The sequence below is a fragment of the Odontomachus brunneus genome, unplaced genomic scaffold (assembly GCF_010583005.1).
Source record: "Odontomachus brunneus isolate Ranch 3 - 2012 unplaced genomic scaffold, Obru_v1 Obru_scaffold_286, whole genome shotgun sequence".
Lineage (NCBI taxonomy): Eukaryota > Metazoa > Arthropoda > Insecta > Hymenoptera > Formicidae > Odontomachus > Odontomachus brunneus.
This window is the reverse complement of record NW_022639736.1, coordinates 94843-119716: the sequence shown is the minus strand read 5'-3', so window position 1 is coordinate 119716 and position 24874 is coordinate 94843. Positions and strand designations below refer to the sequence as shown.

At 38.9% G+C, this 24874-nt stretch overlaps 1 protein-coding gene across 9 annotated transcripts in view; it reads right to left on the bottom strand.

Moving 5' to 3' along the window:
- The window catches only part of LOC116853201 (protein sister of odd and bowel-like), a 143650-nt gene extending 120904 nt beyond the window's left edge, over positions 1–22746 (bottom strand). Inside the window, exons 1-6 of one of the 9 annotated variants that reach the window (XM_032834143.1) lie at positions 22601–22746; positions 21547–22498; positions 18558–20987; positions 18261–18436; positions 11209–11323; positions 11019–11051 (exon numbers count right to left, since the gene is read on the bottom strand). In XM_032834143.1, the coding sequence (XP_032690034.1) occupies positions 11019–11051; positions 11209–11323; positions 18261–18333 (221 nt within the window). In that variant the 5' untranslated portion in view covers positions 18334–18436; positions 18558–20987; positions 21547–22498; positions 22601–22746. Of the gene's footprint in view, positions 1–11018; positions 11052–11208; positions 11324–18260; positions 18437–18557; positions 20988–21546 lie in introns of all 9 variants that reach the window. The other 8 variants (XM_032834142.1, XM_032834140.1, XM_032834144.1 and 5 more) reach the window with 8 other exon arrangements.
- Positions 22747–24874: the final 2128 nt, after the last annotated feature.

The following is a 24874-nucleotide window of genomic DNA, read 5'->3' as shown; positions in this document are numbered from 1 at the left end:
TATCTCGAACGGTATCCTGCGCGGGAACGTATCCTGGCGAGATACTGTCCCGGCGGGATTACAGGATTAACGTGAACGCCTCGTAAACTCGGCACAGCCGCGGTCGTTAGTCCGGATCACCGAAGCTGAAGCTCCCGCAGAACGAAGCTTCGCTCTGCCTGCGCGATAATCATTATTTATAATAATCGCACGAGCGATACGGTAATACAGTGTAATTGCGACCTCCCTCAGCCGCATTTAATCGGGATTCAATCGGTAACACTGTCGAATAAATCCGACCGTTTATTCGTATTTTCTATGAACGCTCCATGCGACGCTACAGCGCCGCATGTGTTATTTCGCTCTTTTGCGAGGCAATAAATTATCGCGTATCCAAGGCGCGTGCGCAGTCTCGCGCGCGCGAACAGCCGGCGGTTCGAACAAAGCAACGATGTGTTAAAGTCGTCGTAACCGCGAGTGTTTAGCGGCATGCAACGGCGCTTACGTCACCGCCGCCTGGTTCGAGTTACTAAATTGTGGAAAAGTGAAAGGTCACGTAATCACGCGGCCCCTTGATAAAGACCCGATAATTGACCGAGTACTTGATTCCCACAATCCCGTTACTCCACCCATTATTATCCCCCCGAATTATCCTACCGAGCGATCCGCCTCGATCCTAAATGGGCCGCGTCGGTCCCTCTTATTCAGATCCGACTTGATCGGCTTCATTAAATCGCCCGCGCGAGCGCGCTTCGACAGGGCCCTTGATCTACCGAGGCACACATTTGCATCTGGATCGATGGACGGATTTGTTAATCGGGCAGTTTATTTCAAGTCTTTAAATGTGACGTAGAGCTCTCGCGCGAAACCGAGTAGTTCCAAGTCAAATGTACCGAGAAAACAGGGTTTGGTAACTAAAAAACTGCTTGGTACACGGAGAAAATATTACGATAAAAATTACGTTAAAATTATATTTCGATTTACAATTTTGTTTGTAAAGCTGGACTGTGCTAGAATTGGGAATAGTTGTGCAATGATCCAACTTACAAAATTATAATATTTGAGTTTTTGTCCAATGGATAGTCCATATATCTTTCTACATCTCTAAACAGTAAACATCCTTGTCTCATGGACGTCTAAAGTTAATTAAAAAATAGTTTTTATTTTTTACTAGCTGCATCATTTTTTTATTTAATTACGTGTTTTTACACATTTTTTTAAGGATTAAATTTGAATATCAGTGAATATACTAAGAAAAAAACTACTTGGAAATTTATTTATGGGATATATAAAATTAATTTCATAAAGATAAATTTTTATTTCGTAAAAGTAAACTTTATATCGTACAAATAAATTTTCAAGTATTTTTTCTCTGTGCAAAAAAAGCAGAAAATTAACCAGACTTGACTTCCTAAATTATTGCAAATTACTTCTGTCAATACTTTTAAAATCATGCGTCAAATATTTTCTTGTTATCTATATTTTTTAAATCGTGTATCATATTTTCACCTTAATTTTCTCGAAATGTTCCTTATGTAGTTGGCTCATTCTTGCATAACTACGGTCAATATATAGTATAAAGTACTATAAAAATAGTAAATTTAACAATATACCTGATATATAATATGAACAATCGTTCAATTGCAATAATTTTGCAGTAAAATAAAATTTTTAAGATAGATCCCTGAGTCTTTTTTTACACTAAAAACATAGTAAAATTAGAAAGAATTCAAGTAAAAAAGAAGAAAAAATTGTAATATTCTCTCCGTGTATTACTAATTTCAATATAATCTGTGTATTAATAATTTCATTATAGTATATTCCCACAATTAGCCCTTCTTATTAAAACGACAAAGAAGTACAATTGACTGAAAAACATAGCACTAGTGGGAATAACCATTTGTAGTATAGAAGTACGCGGGCAAGAAAGAGAGGATACAATGTACATGCCGATTGGAACAGTTTGCGGCGATACTTTTTCCTTCTCATTCTCGTGCAGCTTTACCTCAAAAGAGACGAGGTGCGAGCAAATACTTCTTTCACCAGCTTTTACGAGCGACCAATCGACATGTACTTGTACTTCGTTTAACTTTCGGTCTCTCTCTCTCCCCCTCTCTTTCTCTCTCTCTTTGTCTCTCCCTCTCATCTATCTATTCAGTCAATGCCTCACTCCTCCGAAGACGAGGTTTCGCAATTTCTTCCACGGGTTTCTTGCGGCATGCGCCTACGCGATTTATCTCGAAAATTAGGCGAAATCCAACTCAAGGCCTCATCGCGAAGGCACGAGGAGATTTATCCCGAGACGGGGAAATTAGGAGGCGATCACGCTCGTGCCCGCAAGGTGTACGACCATAATCGCGCGGCGGCTTGCTGCGCGATATTCGCCCGGAACACAACAATGTTGCAAGACCTCACCGCCGCCGCCGTCGTTGCTGCACCCATTGCAGCGCGACGCGCTGGATAAGAGGCGCGAATGCATTCAATGCAATTACGATGTAGCCGTCGATCGGCTCGTTCCTTCTGCGGCTTTTTTCTTTTTCTTTCTCTATCTTTCTCTCTCCTTCTTTCTCTCCCTCCGTCTCTCTCCTCTTTTCCCTCCTTTTCCCCGTGAGCTCTCTCGCGCGCGCGCCCATCCGTGCGAGCTCGCAACCATTCATCATTGAAATGCGGCGTGCAACGTACAGCGTTGCACCAGCATCACCGGCACCAACGTCGACCGTAGAGACGAACGACCGTGATTCCGTCCGTCGTATTCCGCGCGGGCCGCGCGATTGAATCGTCGATCCCTCGTGTCGTCTTCGCCCGCGAATCTACATTGTATCACCGACCACGCGACCTTTGTTAAGTCGACACTCTCGTAAACCGGAAGACAACGAATGTCGCTGTTAACGGGGGAGTTGAATTTTTTTTTTTTCCCAATATTTGTTCTAATGATAATAATACGACGGTACAATTTCTTATTATTAATTATCAATATCTCACGCGTGATGCGTATCATCTTCATTATGCGTTACCTAATTTTTCCAGACAGCTTTATTTAATTCCTTTGGACAGTTATCTGATTTTTTTAGACAATTGTCTAAAATATAAATAATTGTCATAGAGAGATCATTATTTAATTGTTTTAAACAAGTACATGATTTTAAAGCGATTTTGATTCAAGTTTGGATTCGCAACATCATTATTTTCGCGAATAAATTCATGGAGAGAAAAAAGTCGCCTTTTAATTAATATTTATTAATGTTTCTCACGTGATGCGTTTATTTATACATCACCTTCATTATTTCTTCGAGGTATTTAATATTTCAGACCGTTCAATTCTTTTCAGCAATGATTTACCTTTTTTAGAGAGACCCTACAAATTATAATTAATAACAACAATAATAAGAACAATAAGAGCCAAAATGCAGACAAGTTAAACGCAACAGTTACGTGAATTAATTAAGACTTTATTATATAATTTGCCGAACGTTTCCACTATTGGATGTGGCCCTCTTCACGCGGTTGTTGATTATAAACATAGTCAATAAGGAATGTTCACAACGATTCCCAATCGCCACTAATAATGTTTGTGGAAGTAAAAACCCGGCTACATCATTGTTCGCTAGCTAACCATATAACAATAAAAAATGTATAAATTGAAAATGTCTAAAAAGTCAAAAGGTAAGAAAAGTCGCAAAAATTAAAAATAAAACATTCTTACCAAAGATGTGAAGCATCACAAGCGATAATAGTTCATTATTACAAATTATAGCGTTGGAAAATCGCCATGTGAGTAAAGAACGCGGTGGATTTTTGGCGCACACGAGAAGGTTTTCGCGGTGTAGCAGTCGGGCCGCGAGAAAGAGCAGGAGAAAAAGAAGAACGGAGCCTGAAGGAAGAAAGCCTCGCGCGTCATTTCGAGGGATTCACCTTTCTCGAGCGCCGTCGCTCGCGGCGTTTGGAACTTCCTGGAAGCTGGGTGTCAGACACCGGCGGGAAGAAACTCTCTCGATCCATTCCAGCGCGAAATCCGAAATACGACGCGTGCGCCCGGTGCAAGCAAGTGCATGCGCGGCCGCGGAAGCTGTTAGGCATTCGTAAAGCGGAAATCAAGGAAAACGAGCAGCGCGATATGCGATATTCCGATAATCCCGCGCACAATGCCGCGTAGAGTCGAGTACACGTCATCGGCGCGAAAGACGTAATGAACGACGTTTCCTTTAGCACGAAACGACGCGATTTTATATAAAACATGCGACTTTACGAGACGCCCCGTAAGAGAGAAAGTCGGATCACTCTGTGTTTGCAGTCATTTAGAGATCACCGGCCACTTGGCCGGCACAGAGAGCCGGCCATAAACCGTCCGCGTTTGCAATTTATCTCCTTTTATCGTCAGCGGAATCGGGTCGCCGATTGGTAACTTCTTCTTACCTCGGCCAGAAGAGTCATACGCGGCCCGATAATGAAGCAATGAGTCTGCTTCGAAAGAATACACGTGTGCACGCGCACACGGGGTGTCGTCGTGAACCGCGCTTCCTCAAACCGTACATTCCGTAAGCGTAATCGCAACCGAAAATTCGAGCGCGAAAACACCAAGAGCGGAATCGCGCAATTCTCGTTTCCAGAAATTTACTTTCTTTAATCTCCTTTCTTTAATCTCCTTTCCGGGCACGTCGTCGTAAATAAACGCCGTCGTATTGTCGTATTTTTGTATTGTTGTGTGGCTATGAAACGCCCTGTACATACAGTCCCGAGGAAATTATTCTCCGCGATGATCATCATCGCGGACGATCGATAAAACATATATGCACATACATGTGTGTTATTCGAGGCAATCTCATTACGTTATTATCGCGCTTCTTCATCTCGTCGTTCCTCATACTTCGCGGACCGCCCGCCAGTAGTAAGTATCGGGCGTTTCATCAATTTTCTCGGGCGATTAAAAAATCACACGCGAGGTTTTGTCCGCGCGAAATCCCTCGCAGGCATCGCTCGAAGCCATCTCTCTGACCGACACGTCGCCGTCTTTTTCCCCCATTAGATTACACTGGCCAAGACCCAATTTCGTCGGAACGGTACGGGACGAGGCAAGGTGAGACGAGACGGGGCGAGGCAAGGTGGGACGCGACAAGAGCTCGTCTTCACAGACATTGTTCCCTATATTGCTCCACAAATCATACCTCAAACCGCACGATCGCCGCTTTCGAAATAGCCGCTGCCCAACTATGCGAACAGCGTCGAATTAACGACGCGATTTCTAAAGCGAGCGAGGAAACGCGCGTTAATAGCGGACAGTGCCGTCCGCGCGGCGCGCCACAGTCGACGCTCTTCCCTTCCTCGATCTCGCGCGCCGCGGGCGAGATATTAATTGCGGGATATGTGTGCGAGCTACTTTAACATTTTTCCCGAAATACGCGCGATTAATCGAGGGAAAGAGAGGGAGAGAGAGAAAGAGAGAAACGATCCGCTATCCGCCTCTTCGAAATTCTGCCTCTCTGCGTGTGAGCGCACACGAGGTGACTCCGTGAACTGGAACGAGCTATAGCTCTCTTCTTCCATAAGTAAGAGAAAATGATAGAGGAAAATTTCGCATGATTTAGTGAGTTCTATCTCTCGCCGCGCAAACCGATTTTCTCCGTGGTCGCGTCGGTGCACCTGCGTAGCCCGAAATTGTGTTTCTTCTTTTTTTTCTTTAGATTCAGCTGATTATTAGCGAAGGTTCGTAGATTTCCAATCATGGGAAACGTTAACATACATACATACACAGAAAAATACATAATGCATTCAAGTAAAATTTCAAATTTCAATTTCAAATTTCAATTTCAAATATCTTATAAGTTTACAAGTTTATTCGCAAATCTACCTTATAAGCGCATCAAATTTACTCAAAATACATTCTGAATCCTAGCAAGTTTAGCATTTCAATAGAAAATATTAAATTAAAACAAGAATTCGATTTACTCCTTACAGTAAGTCGAACCAACTATTTTTTCGATAAAATTTTACAACATTCTTATAAAGTACATTATCTGAGTGCAAAGCTCCAAGCTGTTCTAAAATTCCTGATGAGTATATTTCAACTATTATCAGAAGAAAATATTTCTTTGAAGATAACCATCACTCAAAAGAAAGAAAGTGAACTGAATAATCACTTTTCTTAACAGTGCAATATTTATCTGTGGTAATATTTTTTTGTGTGCAGGCTTGTGAAAGCTAACGGACGCGTTCATACATTGTGATCCATTGCCTTATGGAGGAAAGTTCAATATTACTTTTAATACTGCAATCGCGCCATTGCTCCCAATTTCTTGTATCCTATGTGATATTAATGTCAAATTGACTTCTCTTCCCTTTTAATTTTGTAGCGAATTACTTTTCTCTTTTAATGGGAGGACAGAGGCCCGATTTTCTCCAAATAAGGACAACATATTCTCGTTGTGTTCCGAGTATGAAAATATTCAGGTAAAATCGCTGAAAATTGTATACCGCGCGGGATACTTTAAATTTTATGTCAATAATCAGCGTGCGATCAGCTGTGCGCCGGTATCGTGTTCATCGCCGCGATATCGATCGATCCGAAGATTGAAAGTTTGAGTTTCGATAATTTCAATAAATTTACGGAAAGCTTGACGCACATTTTCCATTGTGTGTGTGTGTATGTGTGCATCATAATACAAGTGTACATCATAAAGCATTGGTATTCTTGGTGAGCAAAAACAAGAAGAAGAGAGATCTGCCTCTCGATTTTCTCATTCGCACAAGCGGAACACTGGTAGTATTCGCTCGACTCGATTACCCTTGCCTATTTACGACGCGGAATAAATTACACGCCGTCGTCGAGTCCGCAAAAATGATAAACCTTATCGACCGGCGATGCGCGAGACAGGCTTAAATTAAACGTCATTTTTTCTCACCGATCCGGGGGAAAGTTATACGCTGGACGCAAAGCGGAATCGACCGGCGCGGTTATTTAAATGAGTTTGTCATGTTATACGACTCGTCGCAGTATAATGTGCTAATAAACGTGCGGCATTATGGCTCATTAAATAAAGGACCAAAAAATGGGATGCACATACACGTGACAGAGTTCAATCGAGAGTGGGGATAACGAAGTCAAATCTGAGTAGGAGTCTAATCTGAGCCAGATCTGAGTCCTTCTCCGTTATCATCGAATATCTTACAGATTCGATCAGTGCAGGTGCAGATAACTGTACAATAACTAATAATTATACCAGTACAATTCCGCGATAATAATTTAGTAATCTGACAAATGATAAACATTCCAATTATCTGCTACACTACAGTTGAGCGAGCTCATTACGCGAACGATGAGCAACACTAAAGAATTTTATAATAAAAAGGGATAGATCTACATTCTGCAACAACCGAGTATCCTTTCATTTCGTACGTGCTGTTTATATTTATGAGACTGAAGTGTGTTATTAAGAAATTTATTACATTCTGAGAAAAAAATATCTAAGAAATAAAAAATACTTATTCGGTACTATTATATTTACTTATACTAATAAAAAATATTTTTCAAGAAAAAGACATTCTCTTAAAACTTTAGACTAAGAACAAAATACTCGAAAATTTATGAAATAAAAGTGCATTTTTTACAGAAATAGACTTTGTTTCACAGAAATAAACTTTATATCCTATAAATTATAGACAATTTTTATCACAATATAACTCTTCATGATAGCAATGATTTATTCTACTTAAGTAAAAGAATTTAGATTAGATATGTTATTAATGTTTTCACCAAATAAATATTTCTTTAGATATGTTTTCTCTCATGTTTTCTATATAAAAAAATACTTGAAAATTTACTTATGAGATATAAAAACTATAAAGTTCATTTTTTTCGCGGAAATAAACTTTATTTCACAGAAATGAACTTTGCTTCTCAGAAATCAATTATATCTCACAAATAAATTTTTACATATTTTTCCTCAGTGTTCAATCGGAATTTCTGATTTGTTCATATTTGACTAGATATTTAGTTAACTTTAACAACCAAATCTTTTTTCCGTGTAGAAATTAAATAATAAACTTAAAAAGAACTTATACAAAAAGAAACTATAATATTCTCTCTATGTAGGACGTTACTATCGCAGTCGATCGAAGCAACACGCCGTGCGCGCACGGAGACTTCGATGCTCAGATAGAACGTTACTATCGCGGCCAGTCGAGACAATACGCCGCGCGGAGACTTCGATGCTCGGTTAAGAGCATCATACTATCGCTGAAGCAGTACGACACGCGCTTACCGTGGTGGTGCGAACTCGTTTTTGAAATCGCGACGAAGTTCGAGAGACGATCCGTGGGATAATTAATCGGTGACGTATTGTTTAAAGATGTTCCGCGTTCAATAAAAGTATCAGTTTATTTGTGAAAACGTTATATTTTAACGTTATTATGACGTAATATTTTGTATGTTTTATAGAACGTAATATTTTAATATGTGTTTATAATATTTGTCGTTATAATATTTTAGAAGCATTACTCTGTGTATAAAAGTTTTATTTATTATATTTTGTGTATTACACGTATCAGATAGAAACAAGATACGTGGAAAGTAAAGACGTAAAATTAGCTCTAAGATCAAGAGAAATCGAAAGATTAGTAAGATCCTATAAGAGCTGTGCGTTGGGTTGAAGTGAGGTTTATTAAATTGTATCACACAATCAAAATAATTAAAAAGGCAATATACAATATTGAAAAATGCTGCAATGATTTCAGTCCCTTTTGGTATTTTCTTCAGTGTAAAAACATGAATCTAATATTGTATGCTGTTTTTCTAATTATTTTAATTAGTACAATTTAATAAAAAATGTATCTCAATCCAACGCACAAATTTATATGCTCTTGCTAATTTTTCTAAATGCTATAAATTTCAATACAAGCCATGAAAAGATGATTGTGTAAAAACAACTAAAAAGTAATATTTGGGATCAATCAATTAAAATTTTAGTTAACTAAAATAATTGGCAAATCAATAATAAAAATTAATCAATCGCCACATATACAAGCACGAGTATTTTTGTTGAATAATGAAATTAATTATTAATTTAATCAATCGACTTAATTATTCGTGATTACATACATGAGGACTGATTAATTTTGGTTATTAATTTGCCAATTATTTTAGTCAACTGAGATTTTAATCGACTAACGTCAAACACTGGTAAAAAGTATGTAATAAATTTGTTTATCGTCGTTTCTTATACTATATCATTAGCATTTTATATTTGTTTTTTCTCCTCTCTTTTGTCCTTTAACACATATTTTATATAATTAGACGCTATAAAGCGCATATATCACTGATATACTTATATCTTCCTAAAATAATCTCTCTCGATATAATAAACATACACATATCTAAATAATAAATATAAATATATGCAAATATAATAGAAATAAAAATATATAAACAATAGATATAATATAACAAAAATACTCAACTTTTGCGCGGTGATTTTCTCACCGCGATCAATGCGATTTACATCTAAATATTGCAAGTACTACGTAATATCCCGTGTCGAAGTTTTAATCCTACTTTTGACCTCAATATTCCAATCAACGCTTTCTTTATTACCCTGAAATCTATGTCAACCGTTGATTCTATTTAACTTACTAGTTTTACCGAGAAGACCGTTAAAACTTACTAGTGGCATTTTGTGCAATTTCTGCCATTTAGAGTCAAGTAGAATTTCAATTTTTCCATGTACATTACAGAATACACTGATTCTTTTAGAACATATATATGTTAAAAAGTAGGATTAAAATTTCGATTCGGGATAATATTTTGAGTGTGTAAATTATAGTACGCTCACCATTGCGCGTTGGTATCCCACGACGTCCAGCCATCCAGGTCCAGATCACAGTATCCTGACTCTTTGTTGTAACATCCAGTCGTTGTCCCATGTAGAGATCGCCCTTCACTATACACACTGCACTCGCGACCGCGATCGTTCAAACGGATTAAATTTGACGAAAAATACGACAAATACCGGTATTTCGGGAATATACAATACGTACGCGTGTAAATACGAATCGCGTGTGAATGCGAATCGCGTAAACAAACCGAGTAACGAGCCGCGCTGCATTCGAAAACATCAAAAGAGAAAAAAGAGAACCTTCTGTTTCGTGGACAATATTGTTCTCTGTCGCAAAATAAAGATTCTTATTTCGCGTGAGTGCCAAAACGATAGCAACGATAAATATACATATTGAATTCAGCGTTTCGAGCAAAATAATATAATCTATGGCATATTAAAAATTTCCGAGACGATTTACGAAATGTATCAGAATATATAAATCCCATGTTTTTTCTCTTCGCAACGATTGCTAAATTTATTGCAAATGAAGTAATCGCGAATTCGCGTGTGGTAGCGCAATTTTGAAGCGCTATTATGAAGCGCAATTCTGTGGCGCAATTCTATGATGCCATTCTATGGCGCAATTTTGATGCGCCATTTTGAGGCGCAATTTTGGTGCGCCATTCTGAGGCGCAATTTTTATGCGCCTTTTATACTACTAGAAACAATTTGGGGATCGCATTAAATTAAAAAGTCCGTCAGATAATTCTATACTATGAATTAAATGTAATAAGTTCAAATATTTAATAAGACGATTATTTAAACAAATAATCCCCAGATCGTTTCGGGCAGTATATTTGAGTAAACAGCACAAACATATTCATGCAAAACCCTACACTGAGAGAAAAATATCTCGCATTTATGAGTGATTGCACAAATTATTATTGAAAAATTCGTCTTTATAGTTAACGCTATTATAGTGTTATTGATAATATCTTTACGTGCGTGTTGCTATTATTACCTCTTCTTAAAACAACAGAAAAATATTGCTGGTGCCAAAAATAATTTAATTTGTCAATATTTGAAAATAATTATAACAGAATCAACAATCAATCTCTTTCTCTCAGTGTACATGCAGAAGTCTACAAACTAAGTAAATCGCATTGATTTCGCATAAAATCGTCAATCATCATAAGACCCGTCACCTAAAATCTTTGTATTTCTTTCACTCACCAAAATATCGCAACTCGGGGTCGGTTCAGGATTCTGTAACAAAAAATATAACACCGCTGATTAGATACTGATGGTTAATGTTTTGAAGAAAGAAATTCGCGTGAACTCAATAATTTTTACTTGGACAATTATATCCCAGTTTTCGATCGCAAGAGATTAATGGGAGAGCGCGGTAAGATCCGAAACCTACCTTTTAGCGGACCCCGCAAAGCCCGAACCGGATCCTCCGGTGCGGCAATCGCGTCCACCGGAACTGCATCTCTCGATAATTATAAGCCAGCATGTGGCCGCAAACTTCGCCAGATCTGAAACATAAAGCGTATTTTTTAGACAGTTATGTAAAGAAACAAACTATAAAAAATAGAGAGGTTCGTATATTTTTCTTTTGTGTTAATGAAGATAAAAATGGTAGTCACCCTTAAAGTTTCAGGATGCTGTCACTGCTCAAAATGACCCGTGCACAATGATCATGCGTGCGAAGTAACGTAACGCGTACTACAAACGATTCCATTGTCTCGGTGAACTCGGGAATCACGCGCGACGTCTCCCTGTCTATTTACCGGCGCGTCGCGGACTGTTATGACCGCTTGGCGGTTTTGTACGCACGTGTGTGTTGGTCCCGGGACCACGTGACCTCCAGAGGACGCGCTCGAGAACATGTTACGTTATTTATTTGTTAATTTCATATGCTCCACATCGTGATATTTACAATATGGTACTTAATCCTCCTTTGACTCTTCAAACCGTCAAAATACGTAACTCCCGCAATAACAGAGACAGACAGTCTCTGTAACCGCCCAAGTACATTGCGAGAAAAATATCTAATAAATATTTATTCTGTGTATAAGTAATATAGTAACATATTTTTACTTGCATTAGTATAAAATATTTTTCAAAGAAGAAAATATACAATATTCTTAAAACCCTCAAGAAAACCTTAGCTTTTCATGAAAACTTTTCTACATAAATTTATCTATATAAATTTCTATATAAATTCTATTTATTTTATATAAATAAAAAAATTTACATTTAAGTAAATACGTTATTAGTGTACCCACCAAATAAATATTTGCTATTTTTCCGATATTTGTTCTCTCAATGTAACAAAATAACGACCACTCGCGAGATAGGTAACTTCATCGCGTAAAGTAACAATACCGTGCTTTTTTACGAAAGGAAATATACATTCGTATGCCGCACATTCATCGCGCAAACCTCTGGCTGCGCAACGCCCTCCGAGAGAGGAATGTTCACTCGTGTGTGAGCTTCGCTCAAACGAATTAACAAAGTCGACACCGGCTGAGTCTCGCTGAACGCGTGTTACAATAGAGTCGGTGTTGTTACCCTACTACACGCGACTATAAATACGACGCGATTTACATAACCGGGACTAGCCGTGACGCTATTAATATATATCGAGAGACTTGTCGCGAAGATTTGCGCGTGCAAAAATTCCATCCACGGCGACAGATATAATTAATAGCTCTATCTCTCGAATCCGCAGTTCCCGCGGCGGAGAAACGCAACGGTCGCTACAACGAGGTCCCGATTGATCCCGTGACGCGCGGAGAAACATTTCTAAATCTCATAGTCTGCAATCGGAATATATTCCGATAGACTATAGATGTGACAGAGTATTATAGGGGAAAAAAATGTTTGTTAAACAACAATATTAATTGCTAGTATTAACTGGTCATAACTATGCAAGAATGATCCAACCGACAAAATTATGATTTTTTGTTACTAGTTAGTAGTTCGCATATTTTTCTACATAAAACAAAAAGATCCAAGTCTTAAATTGTGCGCTCAAAATTAACTAAAAACAACTTTTATTTCCTATTGGTTGCATCTTTTTTACCCATTTTTTTAATGGATTGAATTTTTTTCAATGAATAAAAGAAGAAAGAAAAAAATTGACGTTTTAAACTTGCTCGACTTTTCAAACAATTACGTTCTTACAAGTCAATCTACCCAAAAGTTACACTCCAATTTTTTTTCTAATTTGACACAAATGTAGAAGTATAAAAAATATTTAGGTCATATTTTTCCATTTTGGCCCATTTTGAGTTTCACGGACAGTTTATCTTACATAATCAAAGCTTACTGTCTTTTACTACGCAACAAGAACGAGAATGGAAACTTCGTAACTTCACTTCTCTCGATTTATCCTTGTGGAAAAAAAAAATGCTCTACGCATAGAGAAAACATTTTTCATGCGTGCTAAAATGATATTAGAACGTTTCCAGTTATTTCTGTATAACTAAGAATAAACTTTGCACATCTATCCAACGTACGACTATTATGGACTAGTGTCTAGCATTAATCAGCTAAAATTTTCTTAGGCTAGAATCGGCAAATTAATGATCAACATCAGTCAACCGTCATATAGACCATCATTAATTGATGAAACTTATTATTAATTAATGTACAATTAATCACACCAAAGTTTGATTAATAATAAATTTCATCAGGTGATAAAATTATTTATATACGATTTACATACAACGCTTGATGAATTTTAATTATTAATTTAGCGACTATCTTAGTCAAAGAAAATTTCAATCGATTAATATCCAATACTGCTATAGGCCTTTGAATTTTTATTGTATTTTGTTACTTTCTTACATACTTTCGAGTGGCAAATTACAGGAACATTTCTTGAGATCTTAATTTCTCCAAGAAATTAAGAGCTCTGGGAAATTACGCGAGTTAGATTAGAAGTGTATATTTCAAACACGTAAATCTAAGTGGGCGGGAAGCTAAATAGTTTTTTCTCATTTACTCATTCCGAGAGTCTTCTCAAAGGCACAAATTTAAGTAATCCAGTCAGGATCTATGCGATATCTGGAAAAATTCCGAGAAACTCCTATGTGGGAGTCGCGCGTCGCTGCAATTTCTTGCTCGAGAAGAAGCTGATACAGCCCGTCGAGCTAACGTCAAAACGACCATCGGCCCCCCTACACACACACATATATACACATATATTCATATATAAACATGCACACAGAGCCACTCTCGGATACGAGGCTAGTAATTAACCTCGCGCTGCGAAAACGTGCAATCTGTACTGCGCGTAGTGTGACGGCGCGCAATTAATACATCCGCGCCGCGTCAGATTTTCCACGAGCCGTGGAGACGCGCTCCTGTTATTTGTTCATCAAGTTCCCTTTTCGCATCGAGCGATAAGGCGCGCTCGAAATTCGCGCGCGAAACCTCGTGAAACCCGCAGATCGGTAGCGCGTCTTCGTGTCGGCCGTATCGAGGCAGAACCCGGCGCGATTAAAAAGAAACGCTCGAGCTGCAGTAGTTTCACGGTCGCGCGATTTAGATAAATCGCCTGGTTGCCGCTTCTATGAAGCCACATAAATTCGCGCGGCCAGTAGAAAATCGCGCGGATCGCGTCCCGCTGGACGCTTCAACGAAAGTAAAACGGGCTCTCCTTGTCCCACGCTTCAAACCGTTAAGCCCCAGCGTTTTCCCGTTTTCAAAACGACAACTCCTATCGCGATTGATATTATAAAATCTGATCTACAATATGCTCATTGCTTCTTTCTCTTTATCTCTTTCTGACTTTAAACCTTAAGCTTTAAGTCAGAAAAAGACAGAAGACAAAAAACAAAACGCAAAGAGCATATTGTAGATTAGGCTTTAGTGCCATAAGAGGAACAAAGAAAAAGAGATTTTCAAGTATGTCCAGACGTGTTCAAAGCGTGTCAACGTGCGTTTCCGAACAAGACGCGAATGATTACCTTCTCGGAAGGAGAGGAACGAGCAGCAAAGTCGAAGGAACGATGTATTTGAACAAACGGACAGGTTGGAACGGGCTTGGAGCTCTTTCCGTTGGGGCGACGCGTTGCTCCTCTTATCAAAATAAAGCCGAGAAGAGAACGCGAGGAACGACGGTTTGTCAATCGGCCGCGACTCCCCGATGTCGTTGAACTTGACCGAAGGTTTCACTTTCCTCGAGCAAACTATTGGGGAAGAGCAGCACGTGAATAATTCATGCGCGCCCTGTTCCGCAGGATGAGCCACTTAATGATTCCTTTTTCCTCAATGGTTGGCCTCATACCTCCGCTCATTATATCGGGGAACCTTGAACCTCCGTCGACGACTTGGAATAGACTTTTTCTTGGAGGGAACGTTAAAATGAAAAAAAATAAAATAAACGGCCTCCCGGAGGCGAGCATTGATGGACGCCTGCACGCATTGAGGATCAATCAATTTTAAGTCCTGAATTTAATTTCCTGATTTGATTTCAATTTTTAATCGACTCGCAGGGGAAGAAGAGAGCTCGAAAGTGACTTTATTTATCTTTTTAGATTAAACCGCGATTGTAAAAACGAAAATTCGTTCACTTTTTTTAGTTTTGTTAATTATCGATCCAACTGCGCGAAATTCTTCGTTTCAAAAGACGCGTTCAAAAATTTTCTTAACATATTCTCATAATCCACAAATTGCACTTGAAAAAATATTCTCTTGTTCTTATTCTCTTATCTTCTTATCATCCCAAAGAGGATTCTTCTAAAACCAAAAAGAAAATATTTTTACACTCAGAAAAGAATTCTTGCTGCAAAGTGCTATTTCTTGTGCTATTCGAAAGAATTCCTTTTCTAATAAATATTCCTTTTCTCTCTGTCTTAAAAAATTTTATATTCTAAGAATATTAATCCGAAATCTACTAGATATTATTCCTTTGATATAACTTTTTTCCTTTTGAATCAATAGGAACATATTAGCTTGAAGCAAAATGCGCTCTACACGAAATTTATATTGAAGACGATACTTGTACCGTAAACGAAAGTCGAAATTCCTCCAACTTTGAAAATATTATGCTTAGAATGTTTTCCTCTTGGTTCCAGAAGAATTCTCTTGGGGTCGTATATAAGATGTCCGTTAAAGATTCTATTTTTGGGAGGGGGGCGTCTTATTCACGAATTAAGATACCAACGTTGAAAGACTACAATTTTAATTGCTTCATTTCTTTAAACGATTTTAATTAATTGATTCCCTTAGTAAACTCTAATTGGTCGACTTTCCTTAGCTTTGCCTCTCTTTTAATTATCAACGGTCGGACCTACGCGGAATTCTTCGGTTCAAAAGACGCGTTTAAAGAAAATCGTTCTTTTTCGCTAATGCGTAGATTTCTAACGGCGAATCGAACATCTCGGCAACCAGGCCGTTAAAAGAATCGGCGAATAACGAGAATGTTCCGTCGATGAGAGTCGAAGGTATCTTTGAATATCGAATAAGACACGACCGGCTCATCTCGACGCGCGGGAATTCCGCATGCCCGAGCACTGCGTAATCGACGGCCGTTCCATTTTCATCTAATTGGCCGCTCGTTTTAAGATTTTACTCGCTCTTAATTGCCGCCAAGAAAATATCGGGCCGACGGTAAAACGTCCGTCTACTTGCCTAAGTGCGATCATCCGCGGCAATGGAATCTTCATGGCTAAAGATATGTCACTAAAAGCGCCTCTTCGTTTCGTTCATAATCTTTAAACGACAGTATCGAACCACTCTTGTGTTTTCCTCGCGAGATTAATGCGAAATCACCAATATAATCGCGACACATTATATTCAATTGGTGTATAAAGTTCGTCATGTTTGTTGAGTAAAATAGAGAACAAAACCGTCCAATTTCAAAAGATTAATAATTTTCGAATAAAATAGATGATTGATTAAATTTATGTGAAATAAGTAGAAAAACAAAATTGTCAAGTTTTAGAGAATTAATAATGTTTACATATTAAATGAACAATGTCGACTCGGTATTTTTTAAACATCTAACGAAAATTTTCTATTTTCCTTTTAATAATGAAATTTTCTATAAGAATTCAATAGAATAATAACGAATTTTTTACACCAACGTTATTTGTCTCGTTGTTTTATTACAATATCATTGTCCTACATTGTTTCGTAATAATCAATCATTCAAAACACGTATCAATATTTTTTATCGCATTACCGTGCACCACATGGGTACCACTTGGAAAAATTACTACAGAATAATATATTCTGTAAGACTCTTTGATATTCTAATATTAGCACGGAAAAAATGTTTGCTAATACATCGATAACTAAAAATATTAACTGCAGGAGCAAATTTTCTTGCTTTCATAGCAAAGTTATTTAGTTGTGATAGCTAAAAGATTTACTAATATATATATTAGTCAATCTTTTAGCTATCACAACTAAATAACTTTGCTATGAAAGCAAGAATATTTACTCCTACAGTTAATATTTTTAGTTGTCCATATATTAGCAAATCGTTTTTTTCCATGAAATATTATCACTAACTCGTACTGTTAAAAAATTTTCTATTTTTAACAAAATTTGCTCTATGCTTTTTAGCAAAATAGATTTTACTGGCAATTTACGCTTACGCTATTTGAAACATGTAAAGATTAAAAAGAATTTATATGAAAAGAACATTTTCTCAATGTAAGATAACTATTGTAAGGAAAAAAATAAATTAAGTAATCACTTTTCTTTGCAGTAGAATGATATTTTTGATAATGATATTTCAAAATATTTTTTTATTTGAAATAAGTAAAGATTAAAAAGAATTTATATGAAAAGAACATTTTCTCCATATATATATTAAAATTTAACAACTATCGAATAATGCATGTATAAATATAATCACGAAACTTTTTGTAAAATAGATGCTTTCCATGTACACACAGAAAAATATTTTGAAATACTATTATAAAAAATATCATTCTACTGCAAAGAAAAGTGATTACTTTATTTTTTCCTTATAATAGTTATCTTCAACAAAGAATATCTTTTTAATAACAGTATTAAAATATACTCATCACAAATTTTAGAAAAGCTTATCGTCATGTACACCAAAGAAGAATTCAAGAATATTATAAGATTTTATCGAAAGAATATTATAAAATTTTATCGAAAGAAAAAGTTGCCGACCGAATATTTTTGTTTAAATTTAATATTCTTGATTGAAATGCTACACTCACTAGAATGCATCTCGGCTATGACGCTTATAATGAACCTATAATAGATTTACGGAAATATAATCATAAAATACTTGAAACATTGACTTGAATGCAGTATGTATATTTCTGCGTGTAGTGACACGAGCATCATTCTATCTTTGTTCCATATTCAATGAGCCACAAAGATAGGACAGGATGATGCTTGTATCGACTTGTGTCACTAAATGGGAAGCACTCAATACGACGTTCTACGAGAGTGTCGAAGAAGTTGCAAACTCACCATTTCGCGTTGAAGCCCGCCGACGTTCAGCCAGATCCACCGACGAAAACCTCCGCAACGTCCCGGACTGCATCCTTCTTTCTCTCTTCCTCTCTCTTTCTCATTCACTCTTTTCTCCCTCCCTCCATCTCTTTCTCTGTAGTTGCACCGCTGTGCAGCTGCCAACTCCGCCAGATCTGAAATCAGAAATATCGTTTCCGATTAGTTAAAACGATAAGACGGTCCAACAAATAAAAAATACAGGGCTTTCGACTTATTTCTGTTTTGCATCTTGATACAATCGCCACCGGTATTCACCTTTCATACTTCAGGATGCTGCAACTGTTCCCGATAATGATGTACACAAAACTTCGTAATTTGTCTCTTTCTCTCTCTTGCATGCACACACATATACACGCACGCACTATGGATTCAGAAATATCGGAAACAACGCGCGACGTCACTCCCGCTACGCTCGACCTCGCGTCTAAGACTGTTATGATCGCTTGTTCGTCGAACATAGACTAACGCGTATTGTTGTTGTTGTTTTGAAGGTTGCGCGACCTCCAACCTGTCGAGTCGCGCTTGAGAGAGCCGTTATGTTGTTTGTCTCGTTATGGTTTGACGTGTACGACAATATTATTGTCCTGTTTCGCGATATTCAATCGTTCCAGTCGCGCCCATTTCACTACCGCGCACCGCTAATCGCTGAAATTTGATTTGACACTCTCAAATAATATATGCAAAAATACGATCCACGAAAATTCGCGCAGCACACGCTTATATAAAAGTTACTTTCTTTACACGGAAGCGACGCACGAGTCATCGGTCGTTCCTTGTCGATATAAATAACGATAAAAGGTTGACGGCGTTTTGAGGAGAGTGATTATTCACGTTGCGAAAATTGCGCACGTGCGGGCGGACACGTTCGCGAGCGCGGCAGGTCGTAGGCTAAACGACGATAAATCTCGCATTAAAGGGGAAGCCGGGAGGCCAGGGGGAGGGGAGGGGGGAGTAACGCTCCGGATTGTAGTTTTTGCGAGGTGAGGCGGAGAAACTACAGGCTCTGGACCGCGAGCGCGACGAGGCACTGGGACGATTACATTAACTCACGCGCGATGCTTATCGCTCTGTACGCACGATTAAATTGATTTATGGGTAAACGTTAGTGGCGGTGGCGACGGCGTTTATTCGCCAGGCCCGTAACCAGAGCACGATGAATGTATATCCGAGAAACACAGTGGACACTCGTTTGTATTCGCATGGGAATTTCTTTATCGTACTAGCATCGCCGCGCGGAGATCGTCCCTCTTTCTCAGAGCAAGCTTCGAGCCTCCAGGACGATTCTCCGTCCATTCCACACGAGGAAATCATTTTCACAGTCGTGAATCGTCGAACGACGGGCGGAGAAAGTGGCGCTCTTTGACTGCCTTCGAATAGCTTTATCTTACACTTGTTTAATGCACGTTAATCTTCCGTTTGCTTCGTGGATCATTTTGGGGACAGTCGAAATTTCAACAGTATATTACGGATTTTATTAAGAAAAAAAATTGTAAACACTGAAGGCGCGCTAAACAATATTCCGACCAGAAAATCTAGAGACCTAAAATAACGAGAAAATTTTTGCTCCGATTTATTTTACTCATACTCTGAGAGAAAAAATATCTAAAAGATAGAAAATATTTATTCGGTAGGTACTAATAACATATTTATTTAGATTTAAATTCTTCGATTTAAGTGGAACAATTTCTATATGAGAAGCTAAAGTTTTAAGAAGCTGTATATTCTTTTTTTGAAAAAATATTTAATACCAGTATAAGTGAATATGTTATTATAGTAAGAAATATATTCTTATTTTTTAGACATCTTTTCTGTCAATATACCAGCAGAAAAAAAGCAGCTTGCATAACAAATCGCGAAAAAACAAGGAAGCGCAGACGAAAGGTTAACTTGTTTAATCGGAGTTTACACAGTTTTCCATCATCTTTACGCATTAAGAATGTAAGAGAAGAAAAGAAATTAAATTTGCCTAATCAAGATACACGCATTGTCTCGAGATTGACGAGAGACTGGAGAAAGACTGATCACCCGCTGTCATCGCGAATTTAGGTCGTAAGGGCGGGGGCGCGTGCCGTTCTTATCACGGGCGTGGAACTTGCCCAGAGCGAGAGTGGGTGAGCCGTGACTGGAATTCGATGTTATCTACTGACAGATACGAGATCGACCGCCGCATGACGCGCTTTTTTCCACCGTTGCGTCGGCGGTTTCTTTCCTATTCTTACCGACGCGTGCGATTGCGCCCGCACGGCCCCTCGCGGTCGCGGGAGATGTGGGAGGGGGGCGGTGTAGAATTCGCGTAATTTGCATGACGATCGTTATCCGCTGACGTTAAATCTACGGCGACTGCCCTTACGGCTATACTTTTCTTCAAGCGCGCGCGCGCGTAGATTATGAGCGCAATAACGATAATGGCGACGACAAATGGCAACGAAACCAGGACAAACGCGAAAGGCGCGATTCGAGAGAGAAAGAGAGAGAGGGGAGAGCTGCCGATAGACCCCGACTGGTTTCATGGCCAAGCGGTGGATTAATTAACGAACGGTGAGAAGAGGAAGAGAGGGGGGGGGGAGAGAGAGAGAGATCTTGAAATTTGTCGAAAAGAGTTCACCCGCTGTCCAACAGGCTGACTGGCTGGCTGACTGGTCGGCTGGCTGGCTGGCTGGCTGGCTGGCTGCCAAACCTCATGGCCTGAAAATGTTTTATAGTGATTGCAATTGAGATGAGGTAAAAAAAAAAGAACGGTAAAAGAGAAGACAAAGAAGTAGAACTTGTGAGAGCAAAGCCAAAGGCAAAAAAGATTAAAACGATGCAAGATCGTGAACAATTTGAATTCTCACTTTCCTTTATAGAAGCTGGTTTCAATAATATCGTATGATCGCAAACTCTCTCGTTATGAGTTCGTTAAAAAAAAAATAAAATACAACGAAACTCAGAGTAATCTTTGCAGCTATATCACATCGACGTTAAAATCTTTCTCTTGCTCTCATACCAACGATGTCGCCCGAAATTTGCCATCACGTATATCTCTGGCGTAATTCTACCTTTCATCCTCTTTTCATCCTTCTCTCTGATTATCACCGAATATCTAATTACTGATTGATACATTCAACCATCGTCCGATTCTATCACTAATTGAACGAATCGAAAATAATAATGAGAGTGATAGAGGCTGACTCGACACGACGCGAGAAGCACTGACAGCACTGAAAAATACCGAATGAATATAAGATTACTTCCTAATACGTACCTGTGATACGTCCTGGCGATCGCACACCATTATTTTCGGCACTCCCAATACTTATTTGCAGGCTAGACTCACTTGGGACGGACTAGAGACATGTCAAACACGGAGCGATGTCGATCGATGTGTTCAGGGCTGCTGCTTCACAGAAAAAATCGAAGACGCCCGCGCAATGCATGACGGGCGCCACAAATGCGCGCCAAAACATAATGTCGCGGTACAAGGACGCGCTCTCGCGGATACATAGATCCCTCCCCTTCTCGCTAACATATCGACACTACCGACCGCGATTCCGCGTCGCGTATATCCTTGGTATTATTTTATCTCCCTCCCTCTGATTGCCACCGAATTTCCGACTGATAAATCCAACGAACGCCCGATTATATTGTTAATCGTGTAAGTCAAAGGTAATAACGAGAGTGATAGAAACACTGACTCGCGGCACGACGCACCGGTTAAGTATGCCGAGAGAGATTACTGCCTAATAAAGTACTTACGACATGTCCCGACGATCGCACATCGCTATTTCGACACTCCCGAATACTTATTTGCACGCGAGACTCACTTGGGACAGATTAGAGACGTGCCAAACATGGAGCGATGTCAATCGATGTGTTCATGGCTGCTGCTGCACGCAAAAGGATCGAGGATACCCGCGCGATGCATGACGGGCGTCAAAAATGCGTATCAAAACATAAACAGTGTCGCGGAACGACAATGACGCGCTCTCGCGAGTCACCTCTCTAACATACCGACACTACTGGCCGCGATTCCGCGTCGCATATTATCCTTGGCGTCATTTTATCTTTCTCTCTCTCCCTCTGATTGTCACCGAATTTCCAATTCTGGACTACTAACTCCAACGAACGTCCGATTATATTGTTAGTTGTGTCACTCAAAGATAATAACAAGAGTGACAGCCGATTCGGTACGACGCGACAAGTATCGATTGAATATGCTGAAAAAGGAGTTTACTGACTAATAGAGTACTTACGACACGTCCCGACACGTACATTGCTATTTCGGCACTCCCGAATACTTATTTGCACGCGAGACTCACTTGGGACGAACTAGAGACGTGTCAAACACGGAATGATGTCGATCGACGTGTTCGGGGCTGCTGCTCAACGAAAAAGGATCGAAGACAAATGCGCAATAGATAATACGCCGAAAATGGTGCGTGTGTGCGCTCTACAGCAACCACGCTATCTATACGGTCAGTTCCGCAAGTACCTACCGATATTTCATCGATAGATTGATGGACCGATAGATCGATAGTTGCGAAAAATTTTCAGTGAGATCCGTTTCTAATTGCGCGTTTATCACCACTATATAGCGTAATGGCGTTGGGCGCAAAATTCTTAGAGAAACCTGGAGCCAAATATTGAAGTTGAAGTTTATCATCACTATTAGTCGTAGTTAATGGCGTTGGAGATTAGCAAACTCTTAAAGCTAGGTATAAAGAAAGAGATGGTCTCTATATAACGCATAGTATAAATTTATCGCTCTAACCTCACATAGCCGCGTAATTAGCCAAAGGGATCCCAAATCCCAGGCCAAAAAGAAGAATCTTAATTCTGAAAACGCTTTCCCGCTTTCTAGATTATACGGCTTTTGGGACGGGAATCCTCGCGACCATAACTGAGAAGAAGAAACTTTCTAGGTTAATCAACATAATCATGAGAAACACGTGCGGCTGGTCGAAAATTTTTCACGGCTGTCGATCTGGTGTGCCGAATGGTAAGGCATCCGCAAACCGAGTGTTACTACGCAAATAGTTACATTTCGATCTCGAGCACGGTCTTTTTTCGCGCTTTTTTGTTGTTTCGTTCTCTCGTAAATCGCTGATTTATGACGGGCTGGCGCACTTATCCCGACGACCATACGAACACGGGAATATTTTCTGCATTCCTAGCGCGAAACCGCGACGCAATCCGCCGCTTTTTATCCTGCCGAGCCGGCCGTGGAAACGGACGTTTCTCGAGATAATTGACGATCGAGCGTTCGTTCGCGTCGCCGCGACGACGTTGATGAGACGATAGCGTCGACATATCCGCTATCGCACCCTTCGCAGATACGATAAGACGTTTATCCGCAAACGCGAAGCCGAGAAACTCCATGACGCACCTGTTATCGATTATTCGCCCGAGGACTTTTGGACAAGAGAAAAAATGCAAACGTGATTTCACGCTGCTGGACACGGTTTAGGCAACATTGTTATCACGGTGAATTGTAGATAATTCTCAATATTGATAGTAAGCCTTTCTTTCTTCTTATTCATCCAGAAAAGAAAGACCAAAAGAACGCAGGAGAGATCTCTGAGATCAACGCAATATTACAATGATCTAATTTTGAAGAGAAAATATTCTAAAGATTCATCAGTTTTGATTTTAAAATATAAATATTTCAAAGGACAAATTGTTCCAATATTTCAACTACTATTACATTGAGAGAGAAAAATTACTTAAAAAATAAGATTTTTATTCGGTAGATACTGATAACACATATTTTAAACATATATTTAACTGACATTAAATATATTTAAAATTTTAAATTAAATTATATTTAAATAGAATAAAATCTTTGCTTTCATGAAAAGCTAAGATATTAAGAAACGTATATTTCCTTACTAGAAAAATATTTTATGTCAGTATATATATATGCAAATATATTGTTATAATACCTATCGTGTAAATATTTTTTATTTCTTAAATATTTTTTCTCTTGTAGCATATGTAATTTAGAATTAAATTTATAATCTTTGATATTTCCTCACACGAGCTCTAACAGTATCTCCATCGAGCATGAATGTTATTATTATTTTATATTGTCAAATAGAACCGTGCAAAAAGGAGCTAACAGAGAGGAATTTTTTACTTTTCAAAATTAAATTTTACGATAATTTAACTTATAAATATTTGATATATAAAGAACTATATATCAAATCTAGCAATTTAATGTAAACTAATGCTTTTTATTTATATATTTTTTATCGTTTGCAGGGATCTATGTTTGAATGGATGCCCACTTGAACACCCAACGTTCAGCCGTGGTGAAATTTTTTAGAAATTTGACGAGACCGACTTGAGTCGCGTCGGTTGTGCGCGCCGAAGAGAACGATCGCGAAGCCCGAGGTCCGGACCGAAGAGCAGCCATGCGCGTCAAAAAGCCTTTGTCGCAGGAACCTGCGACCGGCCATAATCGCGCGCGACGGATATTTCTTTCGTTCTTTCTTTCTTCCTGCCTCCGCCTCGCCACTTCGCCTCGTAACTTCCACGAATACTCGTCGACGATTACGAGATTACGCCCCGAGCGCGCAAGAAACGCGCCGCGA